This window comes from Orycteropus afer, unplaced genomic scaffold, assembly GCF_000298275.1.
Source record: "Orycteropus afer afer isolate SDZICR_OR568_19922 unplaced genomic scaffold, OryAfe1.0 scaffold00581, whole genome shotgun sequence".
NCBI classification, from domain to species: Eukaryota; Metazoa; Chordata; class Mammalia; order Tubulidentata; family Orycteropodidae; genus Orycteropus; species Orycteropus afer.
The window spans coordinates 1,279,082-1,296,750 of NW_006922168.1; the positions used below are offsets into that span (position 1 = coordinate 1,279,082).

Here is a 17,669-nt window from a genome sequence, read left to right on the forward strand (position 1 = left end):
TAGAATGCAGTGGCCTAACTTGTGGTGTCCAGAAACACACATGGGTGTTGATGAGTGCTGTTCTGATCTGCACTTCCTTTCTCTGCCTGAAGCATTTTCTTTGGATAGTGATTTTCCAAATGTTTTCAGTCTCTCTAGAGTTTGATTGTTCTTTGTTCTTATTAGAACGCCTGTGCCATTCTGACTAAACCACCACTTGAAGTTGTATAAGCTGATGATTTTCAAACTTCTTCTGACTCGTAACAAAGATAGAATTTTAGTTCACAACCGAATAGACAGACAAACACACAAAAATGTAGTTTCATGAAATGTTTTTTACTCTTACGGTGATGTACTCTGCTAGTTTCTGTTCTAATTAATTATATTCTCTCTGGCTGGACTTCTGTGCTAGTTAAAAATACTGATTTCAGTTCATTAAATGAATTTCATGACTCAACAATGATTCATGACTCAAAGTTAGACAATCACTTTTGTAAGCAAATCTGCAGATGTCAGGACTTTTTATCAAACAGGTGTGAAAGCTAAAACCCTCCTTGCAGTCAAAGGGCTTTACTCTGGTGATGAACTGTGCAAGAAAGCTGGGCTATTGTCCCAGTGGAATTTATTACTTTCTCCTCCTGTTGAACACCAGCCCTGCCTGTCCCGGAAAATCCTGCCTGCTGCAGATTGGTTTATCCACTCATCTATTGATGCGCATTTGGAAGGAATCTTGTTGAACTGAAATAGGACAATGGGACTTAGACAATGGATGCTTAGCCTTTGAGGGCCTTAACAGCAGCTTGCTTTCTGCCCACTCTATTTGCAAGGATCACTCTTTCTAAGCGCTATTACTATGGAGACCAGATGTTCTTTCGCCTGCTTCTTTATACAAATTGGATTCAGGTCTTCTTTTGAATAGAATTGAGCTCCTTTGAGTCTTGAGGTACAATCCATGTGCTCTGAGTACAGTTCATTGACTCGAGTGAGAGACTCAGGTTCAGGGGATATTTAGAGTTTATTAGTACGGTTAGGTGCTTGATGGAGTTGAATGCTTTTGTTTTAGCTTTACAGGTGTATCTGTTACTACATTTTAGCATTTTTAGTGAGACAGGCAATAACACTCTAAGGCAGAGTTTCTCAGCCTTGGCACCCTTCACATTTTGGGTCAGGTAATTCTTTGCCATGTAGGGCTGTCCCTTGCATTGTAGGATGTTTAGTGGCATCCTTGGCCTCTACCTAGTAGATGCTAGTAGCAACCTTATAGTTGTGACAACCAAAATGTTTCCAGACATTACCAAATGTCCCTTTGGGGGCAAAATTGTCCCTAGTTGAGAACTACAGTTTTAAGGTAATACCAGTTACCAGTGACCACAAGTTATTGTCTCACATTTTGCAACTTGATTATCTGATCATGATCTTATATGACCATGTGCTTATTTTGTTGGCATTTGACAGGCCTCCTACAAATTAAGTACCTTTGAGTAGGAAGCTACTCATTGGCAATGGGTTTGTTATTTTGGTTTATATGGTGGTGTAATGCCTAAGGCATTTGATTGCTAACCAGAAGGCTGGTGGTTCAAACCCACCAGCCACTCTTCAGAAGGAAGATTGGGCAGTCTACTTCCATAGTGATACCACCTCAGAAACCCAAGGAGGGATCACTATGAGTTGAATCAACTCAATGCCAGTGAGTTTTATTTTTTTAAAAATGGTAGAATAATTTGGGGAATCAATGAAAATCAGACAAATGCTAACAGTAAAACTTAGAAGTTTCCAGATACAGGTATGCTTCACTTAACATCCATGATACATTCTATGAAATAAGATGTTCTGTGATTTGGATATTGTGGACACCATATTATATACAGAAGACAGGCACACAGGGCAGTCACTGTGGGCCTGGGATCACGCTGCTGCCACTGCACCAAGGGACCATGCATAAAGTTTGGCTCTACCTCTGTGGGTCCACTGTGGTCACCACCCAGTCTCTGAGAGCTATACCCATCCCACACCCTTCCCCGCCTCCATGGTGCGCCCGTGCCATCCAGCTGCCTCAAGTTGACTCTCTTCCCATCCTTTCTCCCTGCCTGCCTGCCTGCCTCACCCCCAATAATGGGCTTTAAACTTTTCCAGCTCCTTTTCCACCTCCTCCTCCAGCTGCCTTTCCTGTTCCTCCTGCTGCCACCACTGCAGCCCAGTGGCTGCCACGGGGGGAGGACCCCTCAGGGCGCTGGGCCAAGAGGAGCAGCTGCCTCAGAGGAGCATCCCCTCCATGGCTCTGGGAGAGTCTGCACAATCCCTGCCCGAGGCAGGCATGTTAGACGGGGAACCAAGTGGGGGCTGCTGACCCAGGACCAGGACAGACACGAGACCTGCAGAGCTAGTGAGAGAAGATTGGATCTCCTCTGTACTTAGCAAAGTCCATTGCTTCCTGTTCTTCAGTTGATATTTTTGACTGTATTATAACCTTAAGGACCATAGATGTATCTGCCCCAGACATTGCCTGAACGGATATTAAGTGACATGTACCTGTGTGTGTGTAGCATAGTGGCTAAGACACTTGCCTGCTAACCAGACGGCTGGCGGTTCAAACCCACCAGCCACTCCTCGGAAGGAAGGTTGGGCAATCCTACTTCCGTAGTGATACTGCCTCAGAAACCCAAGGAGGGGTCGCTATGCGTCGGGGCCGACTCGACAGCACATAACAACAACAACAACAACCTGTGTGTGTGTGTGTGTCTAATTTTTATATACAGTCTCACTAATAAACTTTATTCTGCTTCTTGGAAAAAACCTGAAGTCTGTTATAATAAGATGCCTAAGGCATTTGACTGCTAACCAGAAGCCTGGCGGTTCAAACCTACCAGCCACTCCTCAGAAGGAAGGTTGGGTGATCTACTTCCGTAGTGATACCACTTCAGAAACCCAAGGAGGGGTTGCTATGAGTTGTATCTGACTCAAAGGCACTGAGTTTTTTTTTTTTTTGATGTCATAGTACACAAACTTCAACTTATAATTAAAATTAATGCTAACATGGAGTCCTGGCTGGCATTTCACAGAGTTTTTGGGTGATTTCACATATATTTTCACATTTGATTCTCAGTCTAGGAGGTAGGTAGGGCAGGTATTTTTATCCTCAGTTTGTAAACTGGGGGCAGCGGAATTCAGAAAGTATAAGTGTTGAACCTTTAGTCCAGATGCTGTTTCAGAGAAGGCAGGTCTTAAGCCCAAGTTCACTGACACAAATCAAAGTAGGATTCAGGACAGGTCCCCTAATGCAGCTCTCCTCACCCCTTTTTCCCCTAAGGAGGAGATCCCAGTAGATATTGCTCAGGTTAGGGGTGGGTATTCCTTCCTCTTCCCATCTCTCAAGTGTTTGCCTTGAAATCATGGGACCATTTCAGTAGAACAGTCTCTGGGATTCTACGAAAAGGCCTTGTTGGCGTTTCTGGGTGGGAGTTCCGAACTTCCGGAACAGCCGTGCCCTGTTGACTCTGCTTTTGTGCAGGGGCACGCGCCTCACTTCTACAGGCCTTCACCCGTCAGCTGCAGCCTCTCCGGGGCCTGGCCTCATGGCCCCACTGGCCTCCGGGCAGTTTCCTCCTCTTCTCATGTGGTTGCTCCATCTGGACAGCTGGCTCTCAGGGCCTCCTTCCGCCCAAGGCAGATACTGAGTGGGAAAGTCTGGTTTGCTCTGCTATCCACTGTCCACTGCCTGGAAGTGGAGTCTTTGGGATTCTGATGCGGCAATTCAAACCCAGGCTGAAGATAAATGAGGAGCAGGTCGATCTTGTGATTTCTCCGGGAGGATGTTTTTCCTCTGGGACTCTGGGCCACAGTGGCTGTGGGATCGCTGTGACGTGTTTAAGGAATTCCTCCACATTGCCGGACATTCTTGGTACGGCGATTGCTCACGATTTGAAAAAAAAGGAAAAAAATCTTCATTCTAGTTTGTGATTTTTTAAAAAGCTACCTGACACATTTATGTGGATAAATTCATATGGGGAGTGGAAGGGGTTGTAGAAGAAAGAAAAGTTTGTTTATTCTTTTTAGATTTGTGGGAACGTAATAATTTTTTTTTTAATTCCAATATTTTATTATAATTGTTGTTGTTGTTATGTGCCCTCGAGTCGGACCCGACTCATAGCGACCCCTCCTTGGGTTTCCGAGGCAGTATCACTACGGAAGTAGATTGCCCAGCCTTCCTTCCCAGGAGTGACTGGTGGGTTTGAACTGCCAGCCTTCTGGTTAGCAGTCAAGTGCCTTAGGCACTATGCTACCAGAGCTCCTTTCATTATAATTAAACAACAAATAAAACAATTTTTAGATAGTATCTATAAAGCATAAGGAGTCTTGGGAGCACAGTGGTTAAAGCACTCAGTCATGAACCAAAAGGTTGGCATTTCAGACCCACCAGCCACTCTGGCCTCTCATCAGATGTGGTAGTCTACTCCTGTAAAGATGACAGCCTTGGACACCCTACAGGGCAGCCACCCTGTCCTACAGGGTCACTGAGTCGGAATTGACCTGGCAGCAGCAAGTGTGGCAGTAAGTGTGCCGTGTGCGCTATTTGCTAACTCGTCCCACTCTCGGTGCCGTGTCGTCTAAGCCAGGCCCCACTCTCGGTGCTGTATCCTCTAAGCCAGGCTGACTATGTAAGTGGCCTGTGCGCAGTGCAGGTTTCCTCTGCCTACTATGGGTTTCTGCTGTTCAAAGTCAGTGAGGACTTAGCTCTTCCTTTTCTTTTTTAAAGAGCTCAGAAGAAGTCTAATGTTTGAATACCTTCTTTCTATCACCGACAGTTTTTAACTTGATGCCAGAAAATTCCCTTTATGAGAGCGTGGAGGTAGAGGGTGCCGAAGGCCCCTCTCATCTAGTCTCCTGCTTGCAGATGAGAACCACAGCTGGATCCTGACGGATAAATATCTGTTCAATTAGTCGTGCCCCTCAGGGACCATGATTCCACGGGTTCCCGCGGGGGTAGGAGGCTACCCTTCCTGTCAGTATGTTCCTCAACAATATTGGATGCATTCTTGGTGCTGCCGTTGAAGGCTGTGTTCTTTCTGCAGAGTTGACTAAGCTGTTGAACACTGGCCAGCAGTATCCATCTGTAGAAGTTCACATTGTGACCCACCTTTGTCATCTGCTTTCTTCTTTTCTCCAGACTGTACCGTCTTAATTATCAAAACATCTCCTCATGAGTTCATGGGCCAGTCTCTCAGCCAACCCCAGAGTCAGGGCCCACATCAACCTTTTAACGTGCCATTCAATTCAGTAGGTGTTTATGGAGCACGTCCCATGACGCCAAGTTTCAGGCCATGCATGAACAGAGTCTACTGAAGAACAGAGTCTAGTGTTACGTTTTTTGAAACATAAACATGAAACAAAACATTATGCTATTAATTTCAGAAGTAGGAAGAGCAGTTGAAGGGAAAACCAGCCCTGGAGCGTAAGATACCTACTAGGAGCATCTCAGTGCTCTGAGACACGGCCCTTGTATGTCTGAGCCGCTGGCATGGTTGGCCTCTCAATGGCGGCTTTATCTGGCTGGTGGTGGGGAGTTGACCCCAATGCTGTGTGCATGGGCCAACAGAGAGGCTCTGAGAGGATGTGGCCAGGGACCTTTCACCTTTGAGTCAGTTCACAGTCATGTGCTGAAAATTTTCCATCTCATTTATGGGGTCAGCCTCTGCAACCTAAGTTATTTCAGCCAAAGGCTCTTTCACCTTGATTGTCAATGTTGGGTTCTGTCCTTACCCCTCACTCAAACAGAGCAATGACCACTTCTTACTGAGTCAGGGTGATGCTCCTACAAGTTGTCAGCAGGGAGAGGCTGACGTTGTTTTCCTCCTGGTGGTGACAGATCAGCCATGACTCATAGCAGACTTTCACAGTCTCCCTGGGACAAAGCCATGCCATTGGCTGCAGTGCTGGGGCTGGCTCTTCTCTGCTTTGAGGTGACAACTGCCTTTTCAAGGCTGGAGCGGGACCCTTGGCTTCTTTCACATCCTCCATCAACCCTGGTGATTCAAGCATGTCACAGACTTTTATTTAGTGTGGGGACAGTGGTTCGGGGTAACTGTTGTTTCTTCCCAGGATTGACATGAAGCCTTCATTTTTGAACTTTTAGGGAGCTGGGTATAAAATGCTTGACAATGTTTTCTTGTGTTTGTTTTCCAGGATCGGTTCATGGACTCACTTCCCGTGTGTGTTAAATGTGCTGCCTGGTTCTCAAGACCATGTAAAGCCTGCTGACTGCTAATCTCTCTCATAGCAGAAATTATCCTGAGGTAAATCCAAGCTGGGCTGTGGTTCCTGTCAGGTTTTATGACTGTGATAAAGGTCATAAAGTGAGGCTTAATTATTCTTTCCAGTGATTTGGGATTTAAAATGTCTGATAACTGCCACCAAAGAAAAGTCAGTCAATTTGACTTGTGTAACTGTCTATTGTTAGGCATAAAAGCATTAAAGTAATAAAATTTAAAAAACAAAACAAAAACATACTAAACATATTTGGGAACCTAATTGAAATCATCACCCAAAATAGTGATATGGTGGTTAGAATGAAAAACAGAGGGAGTGAGTTTGGGTTCAAGTGTCACGTTGAGTTTGGCATAGCTAATAATTGTCTTTTTGAGTAGATCAGGACTTTACAGTGAATGAGAAGAGTCTATTGTACTTTCTGATACCTACCTTCTAATAGGTCAGTTAAAAAAAAACAACTGAAACATCTTCTCTTGTCATGTTCTAAAGTGAGGGTCCCTAAAGTCTTTGGAAAAGCTTTGAACGTTCGTTTTGTTTTCCCCCCCTCAGCCTATTTTTTGAGGAATTCTAGTCCTTTTCTTTTGTGATTCCTTCTGTGTGTGATACGTGAAACATATCCATCAGAACCTGGCATGTAACATCATCTATCATTACACACATGGTAGGTTTTGAGGCGTTCTCTGTGATGTCGGGTTAGGGTGTTAGCTCTGCCCAGTAGTAATGGTGTCAGGGGGAGCTGTATTGCTCTGATCTCAGGAAGGAGCCCCAGGGTGGTACAAATGGTTAATGTGCTCAGCTGTTCACCATAAGGTTGGAGGTTTGAATCCACACAAGGGTGCCTCAGAAGAAAGGCCTGGTGATCCACTTCTGAAAATGCAGGAATCTACGTTTGAAAACCCTGTGGACACAATGCTCCTGTGACACATGATGCTGGCATGAGTTAGAGTCGAGTCAGTGCCACAGTTCTTTGCTTTTAATCATGCAGTGCATTTGGACTCAAATGCATTGTATGACTCAGTGCGTATGCTGAGTGAACCCTCAGTGTGTTCGGACTGATAGTAAAGATAGTTTTTCCTCGTTTTTCTCTGTAACAACCACTAGTTCAAAGCCTCACACCACAAGACTTAAGTAAGTCTATACCTTAAATGGATTTTGTACTTGTTTGATTTCTCAATTAACATGTTACAACAAATGAAGTGTTAAAAAAACCTATCAGGTGAATGTGCGATATCGTCTGTCAGGCCAGTAGCCAGCTGTGTGTGGTTGGCAGAACCAGGCCTGGAGTAACTTCTGTGCCTACTTCCTCGAGTTGTGTCGGACACAGGAGGGAGTTGCTTGTATCCCCTGTCATGTGCAGAACATTTGTTTTTAGAAAGTTCTGTCATCATGGAAGGTGACGGAGGTCATGGCTCTTACTGATGCAACTATTCTTCATTTAGGTTCAAATGGGGAACTCCGAGAGTCAGTACACCCTTCAAGGATCTAAAAACCACAGCACTGCTGTTCCTGGTGCTAAACAAAAGCCTTGCTCCCTGAAAATCCGCAGCCTCCACGCCAAGGATGAGAAGTCATTGCATGGGTGGGGTCACGGGAGCAGTGGGGCGAGCTACAAGTCCAGGTCCCTAGCCCGCAGCTGCCTTTCTCACTTCAAGACTAACCAGCCTTATGCATCCAGGCTCAGTGGACCCACCTGCAAAGCATCCAAAGGCATTGGCTACTCCAAGCACAGGACAAATGCCTCAGGGAACGAGTCCCAGGGCAATAATGCTGCTTTCTGCCCTGAGAACAGTGTCCACTATTCTGGCCACCAGTCAGCAGATCACCTTATCCCCTCTCACGACTGCAACGGACACCTCCTCAACTGCTATGGGAAGAATGAGAGTGTTGCGTCCACTCCACCAGGTGAAGACCGGAAGAGCCCCAAGGTGCTGATCAAAACACTGGGGAAGCTGGATGGGTGTTTAAGGGTTGAATTTCACAACGGTGCCAACCACAGCAAAGTGCCTACAGAGAGCACCAGGGGACCCGTGCAGCTGCTGAGATATTCGCCTGCCTTAGAGTCAGACACCTCCCATGGGCCTGACGCCAGGAGGAGCTCTAGCACCGAGTACCCGTCCGGCCATCGCCTTTCTCCTACAGACTCTCGCCTGCGGTCCAGTAAAGGCAGCTCCCTGAGTTCTGAGTCGTCCTGGTATGACTCCCCATGGGGCAACGCTGGGGAGATGAGCGAACTAGAGGGCTCCTTCCTGGCCCCTAGCACCCCTGACCCCAGCCTCCATGCCAGCTTCCCCCCAGGTGATGCCAAAAAGCCTTTCAGCCAAAGTGCTTCCCTCTCCTCACTCCGGGACCTGTACCCTTCCTCGGGGATCCGGCTTTCTGATGAGTACATTGGCACGCACCCCGGCCTCAGCAACCGTGTCTCCTTTGCCTCTGACATCGATGTGCCTTCCAGAGTGGAGCACAGGGACCCCGGCCAGTACAGCTCTTTCACTCTCCCCTGCCGGAAGTCCAAAGCCTTAACAGAGGAAACTTCTAAGAAGGACACCCTGAAATCTCGAATGCGGCGGATCAGCGACTGGACGGGAAGCCTCTCACGGAAGAAAAGGAAACTCCAGGTGAGTAAATGTTAGAACATAAGGTGAGACTGTCGGATCCTGTAAAGATTCCCATGAGAAACCAAACCCCCTGCCGTACAGTCAATTCCAACTCACAGCGCCCCTAGAGGACAAACTAGAACTGCCCCAAAGGGTTTCCTAGGGTGAAATCTTGACAGAAACTGACTGCTACGTCTTTTCTCCAGAGGGGCTGCTGGTGGGTTCAAGTCCCTGACCTTTCAGTTAGCAGCTGAACCCTTTAACCACTGTGTTGCCAGACTTCCTTGAAACCCACGTGGTGGCTCTGCAGGAGAGAGACCTGGCCATCTGCTCCCCTAATGATTACAGCTTAGAAAACCCAGTGGGACCACTCTCCTTTGTCATATAAGGTCACAAGGTGTTGGACTTGACAACACACAATAACAACTCCACCTATCAGCTAAGAAGCCTCGGTGGCACAGTGGTTAAATGCTCAGCTGACAGCTGAATGGTGGACAGTTAAAACTCACCAGCAGCTCTTTGGGAGAAAGATCTGGTGATCTGGTCCCAAAACATTTACAGCCTAGAAAACCCTGTGGAGCAGTCCTGCTCTGTCACATGGGGTCACGGTGAGTTGGAATTGATTTTTCGGCACTCAACAACCACAACAGGCTTCGTGAACTCAGTCTTGTGTTGTGATAACGAAAGACAGCTATGCTTGAGTTGGTACAGTCGATGCTATATCTCTCTGTATAATCTCCCTGTCTCATGCAGAGAACTAATGTATTTTTGAAAGTACACTCCTGTGTGCATGAAATAGTAAAAATGTGATAATGCCAATAAGTAGGAATCTTGATGGTAATAATTTTATAGTGTATCAAGTTTCAGTGGGGAGACTAATTGCTTGCCATTTTAGGTAACTGGGGGCAATCACTAAGTTGTAAGCTGGCCTGTCTGCGTCCCTTGCATCCATCCATCCATTCATCCATCCATCCATCGTAAGTCATAGAGTTGAAGGGAATTTAAGTGGGCAATTAGTCCCTGGCAGAAGTGCATTTTAACCACCCTTGATAGACACACAATTACAAAATTTCATGGAACTTTAGGAGTGGAAAATATAATTTCCTTGAGTCAGTTGCTTCAGAATTTATAAAATTTTCCATGAGATAGTTCCCTCTTTGGTAATGCACCTCCTGGCCCCTCCCACTTTGCACGACGTTGTCCTTCTCTGCACAGAGATGGAGCGTCTGAATAATCTCGTCCTGTGTAAGGGACCGGTCAGTTCTCTGAATAGAGTAATGTGCTTCCTCCTTAGTTATCCCTTCTTCAGCCAACTCTTGAACAGCAGAGATTTCTGGGACCTTTTCCTCTCAGCTCCTTCTTCCCAAACAGCTGACAGTGGGTGTGCCTAATGGGAGAAACCGCTCCTTTTCCGCTGGCCTTGATGCCATGCAGGCAACTTTCATGAGCCAGTGCTCCCTATCTCTGACCTGCCTCATCGGAGTTTGTAGTCTGGCCTGTACGTGACTCCATCCCCGTTCACGCAGTTCCTGTTCAGTTCAAACCTGGATCGGTGGTCCCTGTGTACAGGCCACTTTTCTCCCGTGTGCAGGGTCTCCTGCAGACCCTCCACCTTCCTCCATCAACTGAAACACTTACTCTGATAACCTGTCGACCAGTAAAGACTAGTTAGAATCAAAGAGTCCAAAATTCAGTGCTGGAAAGGAAGCCCCGCTCATTTTGAAGACGAGAAAACTAAGGTGTAAAGAGGTTGAGGGTCCTTCTGGAAGACTCGTGTCTAGTTAGCGGAGAAACCAGGACCAAAGTCATTTCTGCTAAAGCCTCAAACACATTCTGTTTCTTTTCCCCCTTTTCAAATTTTTTAAAAAAGTTTTTTTGGTGCGTCTTTTAGGCTGGGTTCTCTAGAGAAGTAAAACCAGTAAAGCTTATGTATGCGTATAGAGAAAGAGAAATTTATCTTAGGATGGGTCACACACTTATAAAAGCTGGCAAGTCCCAAGTTCTTGGATCAAGCTGGAGGCTTTTCCTGACTCTAGCAGCTGCAGGGGCTGAGGAGCTTAAGCTTGGCAGGCAGCATACTGGCTGTTGATGCCAGTGAACGTCGAATCCAAGATCTCCAGGCCGAATGGTGGATTGTTAGCTCACAGACAGTTATAGGTAGCACAACAGGATCCTGATCCACAGAACAGTGTCTCTTTTCCCAGGATGTCCATAAATATATCGGAAGCAGGCCACACCCCTGGGGAAACTCCCTTTCAATGGATTAGCTGCTCAAAACATATACATCTGATCCCATCATGGGAATAACCCACATCACAATTGCGTAAACCACACAGAATTGTGGTCCAGCCAAGTTGACCCACAGCTCCAACTATCACAGTGAGAATACACACAATAGAACATTCACTACTTCAAAAGTTTCTCCATTTTTGATTCAGTGGCTTTGTCTACATTTCTTCAAGTTGTGCTACCTTGCCTTACAACCTTTCCCAAACTGTTCCACTATCACTAACACACACTCATGGCCTCCCTAAGTGTCTCATCTAACCTTTTGAGTTGCTATTGTCAATTTGTCACATGGAGATCATTCTCTAAAAGACTATAATGCTGAATGCATGCATTCTTCTCTACTTAGGCTAAATTATTATTTGGTTCAAAGAAGACTTCAGGGATAGTTTCAGTTCAAGGTTTAAAGATTTCCTCAGGGTAATAGTTTTTTTTTGGTGGTAGGGGGGTTTTCATCTGGCCTTAGTGGTCCATAAAGTCTGGGTTCCATGGGCATCAACTATGTGATTTTTACACTTGGCCATATTGCCAAAGTAGTATTGAAGACCACTGTTAATTATGTCAGGATGATTGACTATTAAGATTACAAACTTTTAAATATTTTTATGGAGTGACCTGTGAAAGCAGCTTTTTTTGTCTTGGCTGTCTTCTCACAACTGATCATCCATACGTGTGAACCAGATTCATTTTCAGGCAAAGATGCCACTTCCTTTGGCCATGACTTTGTTCTTCTTTCATGATTTAAGTTAAGATCAGGTTTAGATGCTTAAAAATGTAGCCCGTGCATGGAGGCAAAGTTGTTAACAGTACAGGGCACCAAACACATGCACACCCTTTGCATGCAAACTCCTGTCTACCAGTAGGACTCAGGTTCACAAAGGGTTAGGGTTAGGGTTAGAGTTTTGTTTTGTCTTTTTAAAAATGTGATGTTAGACAATCAGCTCTTTATTTATAGGGCTCCCTAACAACCCTGGTGAATTTGCACCTGAATACAGAATAATCAGTGATAATCCACACGAGAACATATGCTGGAGGAGAATATGTGCTTGAGGCACATCAACTCTTCATATAACTTGAGCTGGAGTGAGACATGTGAGATCTTATCCCTTCTTGGTTAAGTTTTTAGTTACATCAGTCAGGATAGGCTTAGTTATGCTGAGGTAACAGAAAACCCTCAAATCTTTGAGGTTTAGACAAATTGACGTTTGCTTCCCACTTACGCTGCATGTTCATCATTGGTCTGCTGGTCTACCTTGTTTTCTCTCTGGAACCCCAGGCTGATGGGACAGTTACCACTGGAAACCTTGTGAGCCACTGTGGCAGAGAGGACAAAAATTGTGTGTTGGCTTTTAAAGCTTCCATTCAGAAGTGACACACCTCCCTTCTGCTAGTGTTTATTGGCCAAAGCAAGTCACATGGCTGTACCTACCTTCAAAGGGGGGTGGGGATGGTCAGGTGATCCTACCATGTGCCTGTAGGAGGCCCAGGAATACTTGGTGGGCAGCACTGATGGGCATTCCAGAGTTCATCACTGAGCAGATTTAGAGTATCCATAAAAACCAGTTGCTACCCAGCAGATATTGACTCATAGCCACCTGTAGGGCAGAGTAGACTGGCCCGTAGGATTTCCAAGGCTGCCACTCCTCGGAAGGAAGGTTGGGCAATCCTACTTTCGTAGTGATAACTGCCTCGGAAACCCAAGGAGGGGTCGCTAGGAGTCGGGGCCAACTCGATGGCAAATAACAACAACAACAACAATCTTTATGGAAGCAGACCGCCTCACCTTTCTCTCACAGAATAGCTGGTGGGTTCAAACTGCTGACCTTTTGGTTACAGCTGAGTGCTTAACCACGCATCCCCCAGAACGCCATGGTTTGTAACACGGACACCCTGAATTTCTGGCCCATGTGAAGTGAAACCCTCACTGGTCTTGGAGGGCTGCACTGTTACAGCTTCCACACAGCAGTAATGCTTCTCACTCTGCACCTTTCTTTGAAGGGAAGATGGCGAGGGAGGAACGGCCAGGTGTGACTTTGATGCTTTGCACTGGTTGGTAAGGAATGGTGATCAGAGTGTCCCTTTCTCCCTAGGAGTTGAGTGGTGCGGCCTTGGTCATCAGGCTCCGTTAACCATTACTCAAGATTATCTGAGTGTGGCCAGTGGGGGCACACGGCTCAGCACCTTCAGACCATGTGGCCCCTCGGTTCACACCTGTCACCCAGGGATCAGGAGTTCCAGCTGAGCCTATTCAGAGATATGGGAACCCCTGATGAACAGTTTACTTTGTGATAAAGGACCTTTCCTATTAGCCTGAAAATTAGTCACCGGCTATTAGAATTCTAGATGAAACCAAAAAACCAAACTCACTGCCGTTGAGTCAGATCTGACTCATAGCAACCCCACCTCGGGTTTCCGAGGAGGTGTCATTACGGAAGTAGATTGCCCAACCTTCCTTCCGAGGAGTGGCTGGTGGTTTTGAACTGCCAGCCTTCCGGTTAGCAGTGAAATGCCTTAGACACTTCTAGATAGACACCTCTAGACATCTATTTGAGGCTGGGAATGTTCATGTCTGTGTATAAGCGTCGGGGCTGCTTGCTAAAAAGACAGCCTTTCCCCATCTACTAAGGAGGAGAACCCTTCTTGCTTTGCTAAGATGGGAGGTTTCAAAGTTAGCACAATAGCATGAAATCCCCCTTACGAGGAAGAGGAACGAGGAGAAGACTATCTAGGGGTCAGATTTCCGTTTGGCACTTACATGCCTTCCTCTGGCATGGTTTTGCTTGTTTTGAAGTGGCCCATCTGACTCCTGCTGGGTATTAGAGGTGAGTCAGAGAGTCATAGTGGTAGCTGAAGTCATGTTAATCATAGCTAATTGAGATGTGTTCCTTCAGCTCCTAGGAATTTTTGAAGAGCCACAGCAAGTGACAACTTAAAAAAAAAAAACCCTTGAACTGTTTTGAAAGCTTCCCGTCTAAGTGACTCATTGTAGCTCTGTTATTGCATAAGCATCAGCGTATAAATAAATATCACTACGGGATGCAGTGTAAACACAAGTGGGCTGTAAGATTCTCATTAGGAATCACTACATTGGGCTCAGTTGTTTATAACCCCTGGTATTTGAAAGTAATCTTCCACTGCCTGGTTGTTGTTGTTATGTGCCATTGAGTCAGACCTGACTCATAGCTACCCCTCCTTGGTTTCTGAGGCAGTATCACTACGGAAGTAGATTGCCCCATCTTCCTTCCGAGGAGTGGCTGGTGGGTTTGAACCATGAGCCTTCTGGTTAGTGGTCAAGTGCCTTAGGCACTATGCTACCACAGCTCATTGCCTGGTTGTCTCCCTATAAACAGCAAGTGATCACTAGTTGATTTCTAGATAAGGTTTCTTAAAAAACTCAGAAAAGACCCATGCACAATGGAATATTCAAAATAAGGCTTGACTCGGTGGTCCTTGACTCAGTTTCCCTTCATGTTTATTTTAATGGATGAGGAAAGAGCTGCCGAGCAGACCTGAGTGATGTCAAACTCCGGAGTGTGTGTAGCAGTCTCAGCAGTTACCTTAATCTAAGGTAGCATAGTGGCTAAGGCACTTGGCTGCTAACCAGAAGGCTGGCGGTTCAAACCCACCAGCCACTCCTTGGAAGGAAGATGGGGCAATCTACTTCCGTAGTGATACTGCCTCGGAAACCCAAGGAGGGGTCGCTATGAGTTGGGTCTGACTCGACGGCACATAACAACAACAACAAGCTATCAGTCTGGAAAATCAATGAATTTGAGCCCAGTTCAGGCCACTTCTGCTGCATGTATTTTGTTTCTGCTGTTTATCGACAAGTGGCCTGCATGAAAGTTACTGTTCTTGAATCACTGGTCTTCTAATCTAGACTGTAGAGGGAACATTCCTGTTTTTAACCTGGTGAATGATCGGCTTGGTGTTCAGTGTGTTTCGCCCTAAAACGGGGTAGCAGTTCATAGAAAAATATTAATTCAATTTAAGCTGTCTGTGTCAGGCTTTGTGTGGAATGACTGTTAACATGGAGTATCATAGCTTTGATATGCCCAGGGCTGAGAATAGAATAGATCTTCAAATAAAAGGATATGAGTGAGTGAAAGGATTTCCCATATGAACTAAAGCATATTAATTATGGAAAAAAAGCTACAGTTACTAGTTTGTTATGGGTAAGGACACACCCTGCATGGTTTTGGGTGTGTGAACTGAGAAAATAAGATGCTAGAAATCTCCAAGGCTAGACCTGGGCCATTGGCTAGAAACTGGCATTTACCGAATTTACCTTGGGACAGACCAGAAATGTTTCTGGTGTTTCACATAACAAAATGGAGTCTCCATTTTCCTCCCAGAGCTCCCAGAACCAGTGATTTTCTAAGTTAGTTTAAAATGATCAAGGAGGAAAGCAGACTATGGGACCATGAATTCTTCCCTGGAACACTGTTAGTTGGTGCATGGTTAGCAAGGAACCTAATTCCAGAAATCTTCACTAGCATGTTTTCAATATGCTCATTAATTTCTCAGTGCTAAGCACAGCACTAACAATAACGTTGTTATTGGCTGCCGGTGAATGGGTTCCTGACTCATGCAACTTCACTCACAAGGGCATGAACCACCGTCTAGTCCCACACCATCCGCATGAGTGTTTGCAGATCGGACTGTTGCGATCCATAAGGTTTACATTGGCAGACTTTTAGAAATGGATTGCCAGACTTTTCTTTCTACTTTGTCTTAGTCTGGAAGCTCCATTGAAACCTGTTCAGCATGAGTTAGGCTATTCATTGTTGTTTTCTTTATTTCTTGAAGGGTTAATCCAAGTGGAAAAGTTGGGTTGGACAAAACTATTTCTAAAATCTGTCTGGTTTTGAGACTTGACAATGAAAGGAGTATTTTTGTTCCAAAAAAGAACTCCTGTTCAGATAGAGACTGATGGAACCTCTAAGACTTGGCCCTGGATTATCCTTCAGGCCCAGAAATGGACTCCTTTCCGTGGATTGGCTCTCAGCCCAGCAGTAGAGAGACCTACATGCAGAACACCTACCCCTGGGTGACGCACCCACCTGTCCTAGGGAGATGTACCACTTAGAGCAATCAGCCATGAGACACCAAAGGGGCAGTATGCCCATGAGGGAAAACTGGACAGACAGAAATGCACAGTTAAGAAGGGGAGAGGGAGGGAGTAGTCACAGGGAGGGGAGGGGAGGGGAGAAGAAGGTGGGGATTGTAATTGGAGCCGTGAAATCAAATGTGTGTGAACTGTTGAATGTAAAGCATATTTGCTTTGTATTGCACCCAAAGCACAATTGAAAAAAAAAAAATAAAAGAAAAAAGAAATGAAAAAAAAATAAAACTTGCTTTGTAGCACCATGAGTAGGAGGAAGAAATCTTGCACTTGTGCTGTGTTGAGGAAGCGGGGCTTTGGGTCTAGGGGCCCTCTGATCAGTGGTCATTTGTGTTGCCCGCAGGAGCCCAGGCCCAAGGAGGGCAGTGACTTTGACAGCCGCTCCGATGGACTGAGCGTGGACATGCAGGTGCCTTCCCAGCTGTCAGCTTTGCTGTGGTCAGGGGGTTCGGCGCAGGGCCTGCCTCAGAGGAGCGAGTCCACGAGTGCCATCGGCAGCGATCCCCTGCAGCAGAGCATTTACGAGAACTTCATGCGGGAGTTGGAGATGAGCAGGCCCGGCACAGAGAACGCAGAGACGTCCACAGAAACGGCCGAGTCCGGCAGCGAGTCCCTCGGCTCCTTGGAGCAGCTGGATCTCCTCTTTGAGAAGGAGCAGGGAGTGGTCCGCAAAGCTGGGTGGCTGTTCTTCAAGCCCCTTGTTACTTTGCAGAAGGAGAGAAAGCTGGAGCTGGTGGCCCGGAGGAAGTGGAGACAGTACTGGGTGACGCTCAAAGGTAAGTTCATCCTCAAGTCACTAAGGGGACGCTGGGAAAGTTCCTCAAGCCAGACCTTGTCTAGAAGATGCTAATGAGTCTGCATCAATTCCAGGGAATATGGAGGGATTTGATACAGAGCTTTGTGGTGTAAACCAAAAAAAAACCAAGCCCACTGGCATCAAGTCCATTTTGACTCATGGTGACCCTGTAGGACAAAGTATAACTGCCCCATAGGGTTTCTAAGGCTGTAATCTTTATGGAAGCAGATTGCCTCATCCTTCTCCCATAGAGCAGAGCAACTGATGGATTTGAACTGCTAACCTTTTGATTAGCAGCCAAGCACTTAACCACTGTGCCTGCAGGGCCTCTCTCTTATGGCATGTTTTACCGAACACATCTTTTCTCAAATATTGATGATATTTTTACTGAATATTTATATATATGATTCATTTTAGTAAATACTGATTGTATTTAACCATCATCATTTATTATAGCATTAAGGACTTGGTGGCACAGTAGTTAAGCACTCGGCTGCTAACCAAAAGGTTGGTGGTTTTGAACCTGCCAGCCTCTGTGGGAGAAAGATGAGGCAGTGTGCTTCCGTAGAGACTGACGGCCTTGGAAACCCTGTAGGGCGGTCCTACTCTGTCCTACAGGGTTGCT

At 46.0% G+C, this 17,669-nt stretch overlaps 1 protein-coding gene across 1 annotated transcript in view; it reads left to right on the forward strand.

Annotated features, from left to right (window-relative positions):
• The window catches only part of TIAM2 (TIAM Rac1 associated GEF 2), a 583,282-nt gene that overhangs the window by 363,352 nt on the left and 202,261 nt on the right, over positions 1 to 17,669 (forward strand). Inside the window, exons 3-4 of the mRNA XM_007956200.1 lie at positions 7,683 to 8,858; positions 16,592 to 17,024. Coding sequence (XP_007954391.1) covers positions 7,689 to 8,858; positions 16,592 to 17,024 — 1,603 coding nt within the window. The 5' untranslated portion in view covers positions 7,683 to 7,688. The remainder of the gene's footprint in view (positions 1 to 7,682; positions 8,859 to 16,591; positions 17,025 to 17,669) is intronic.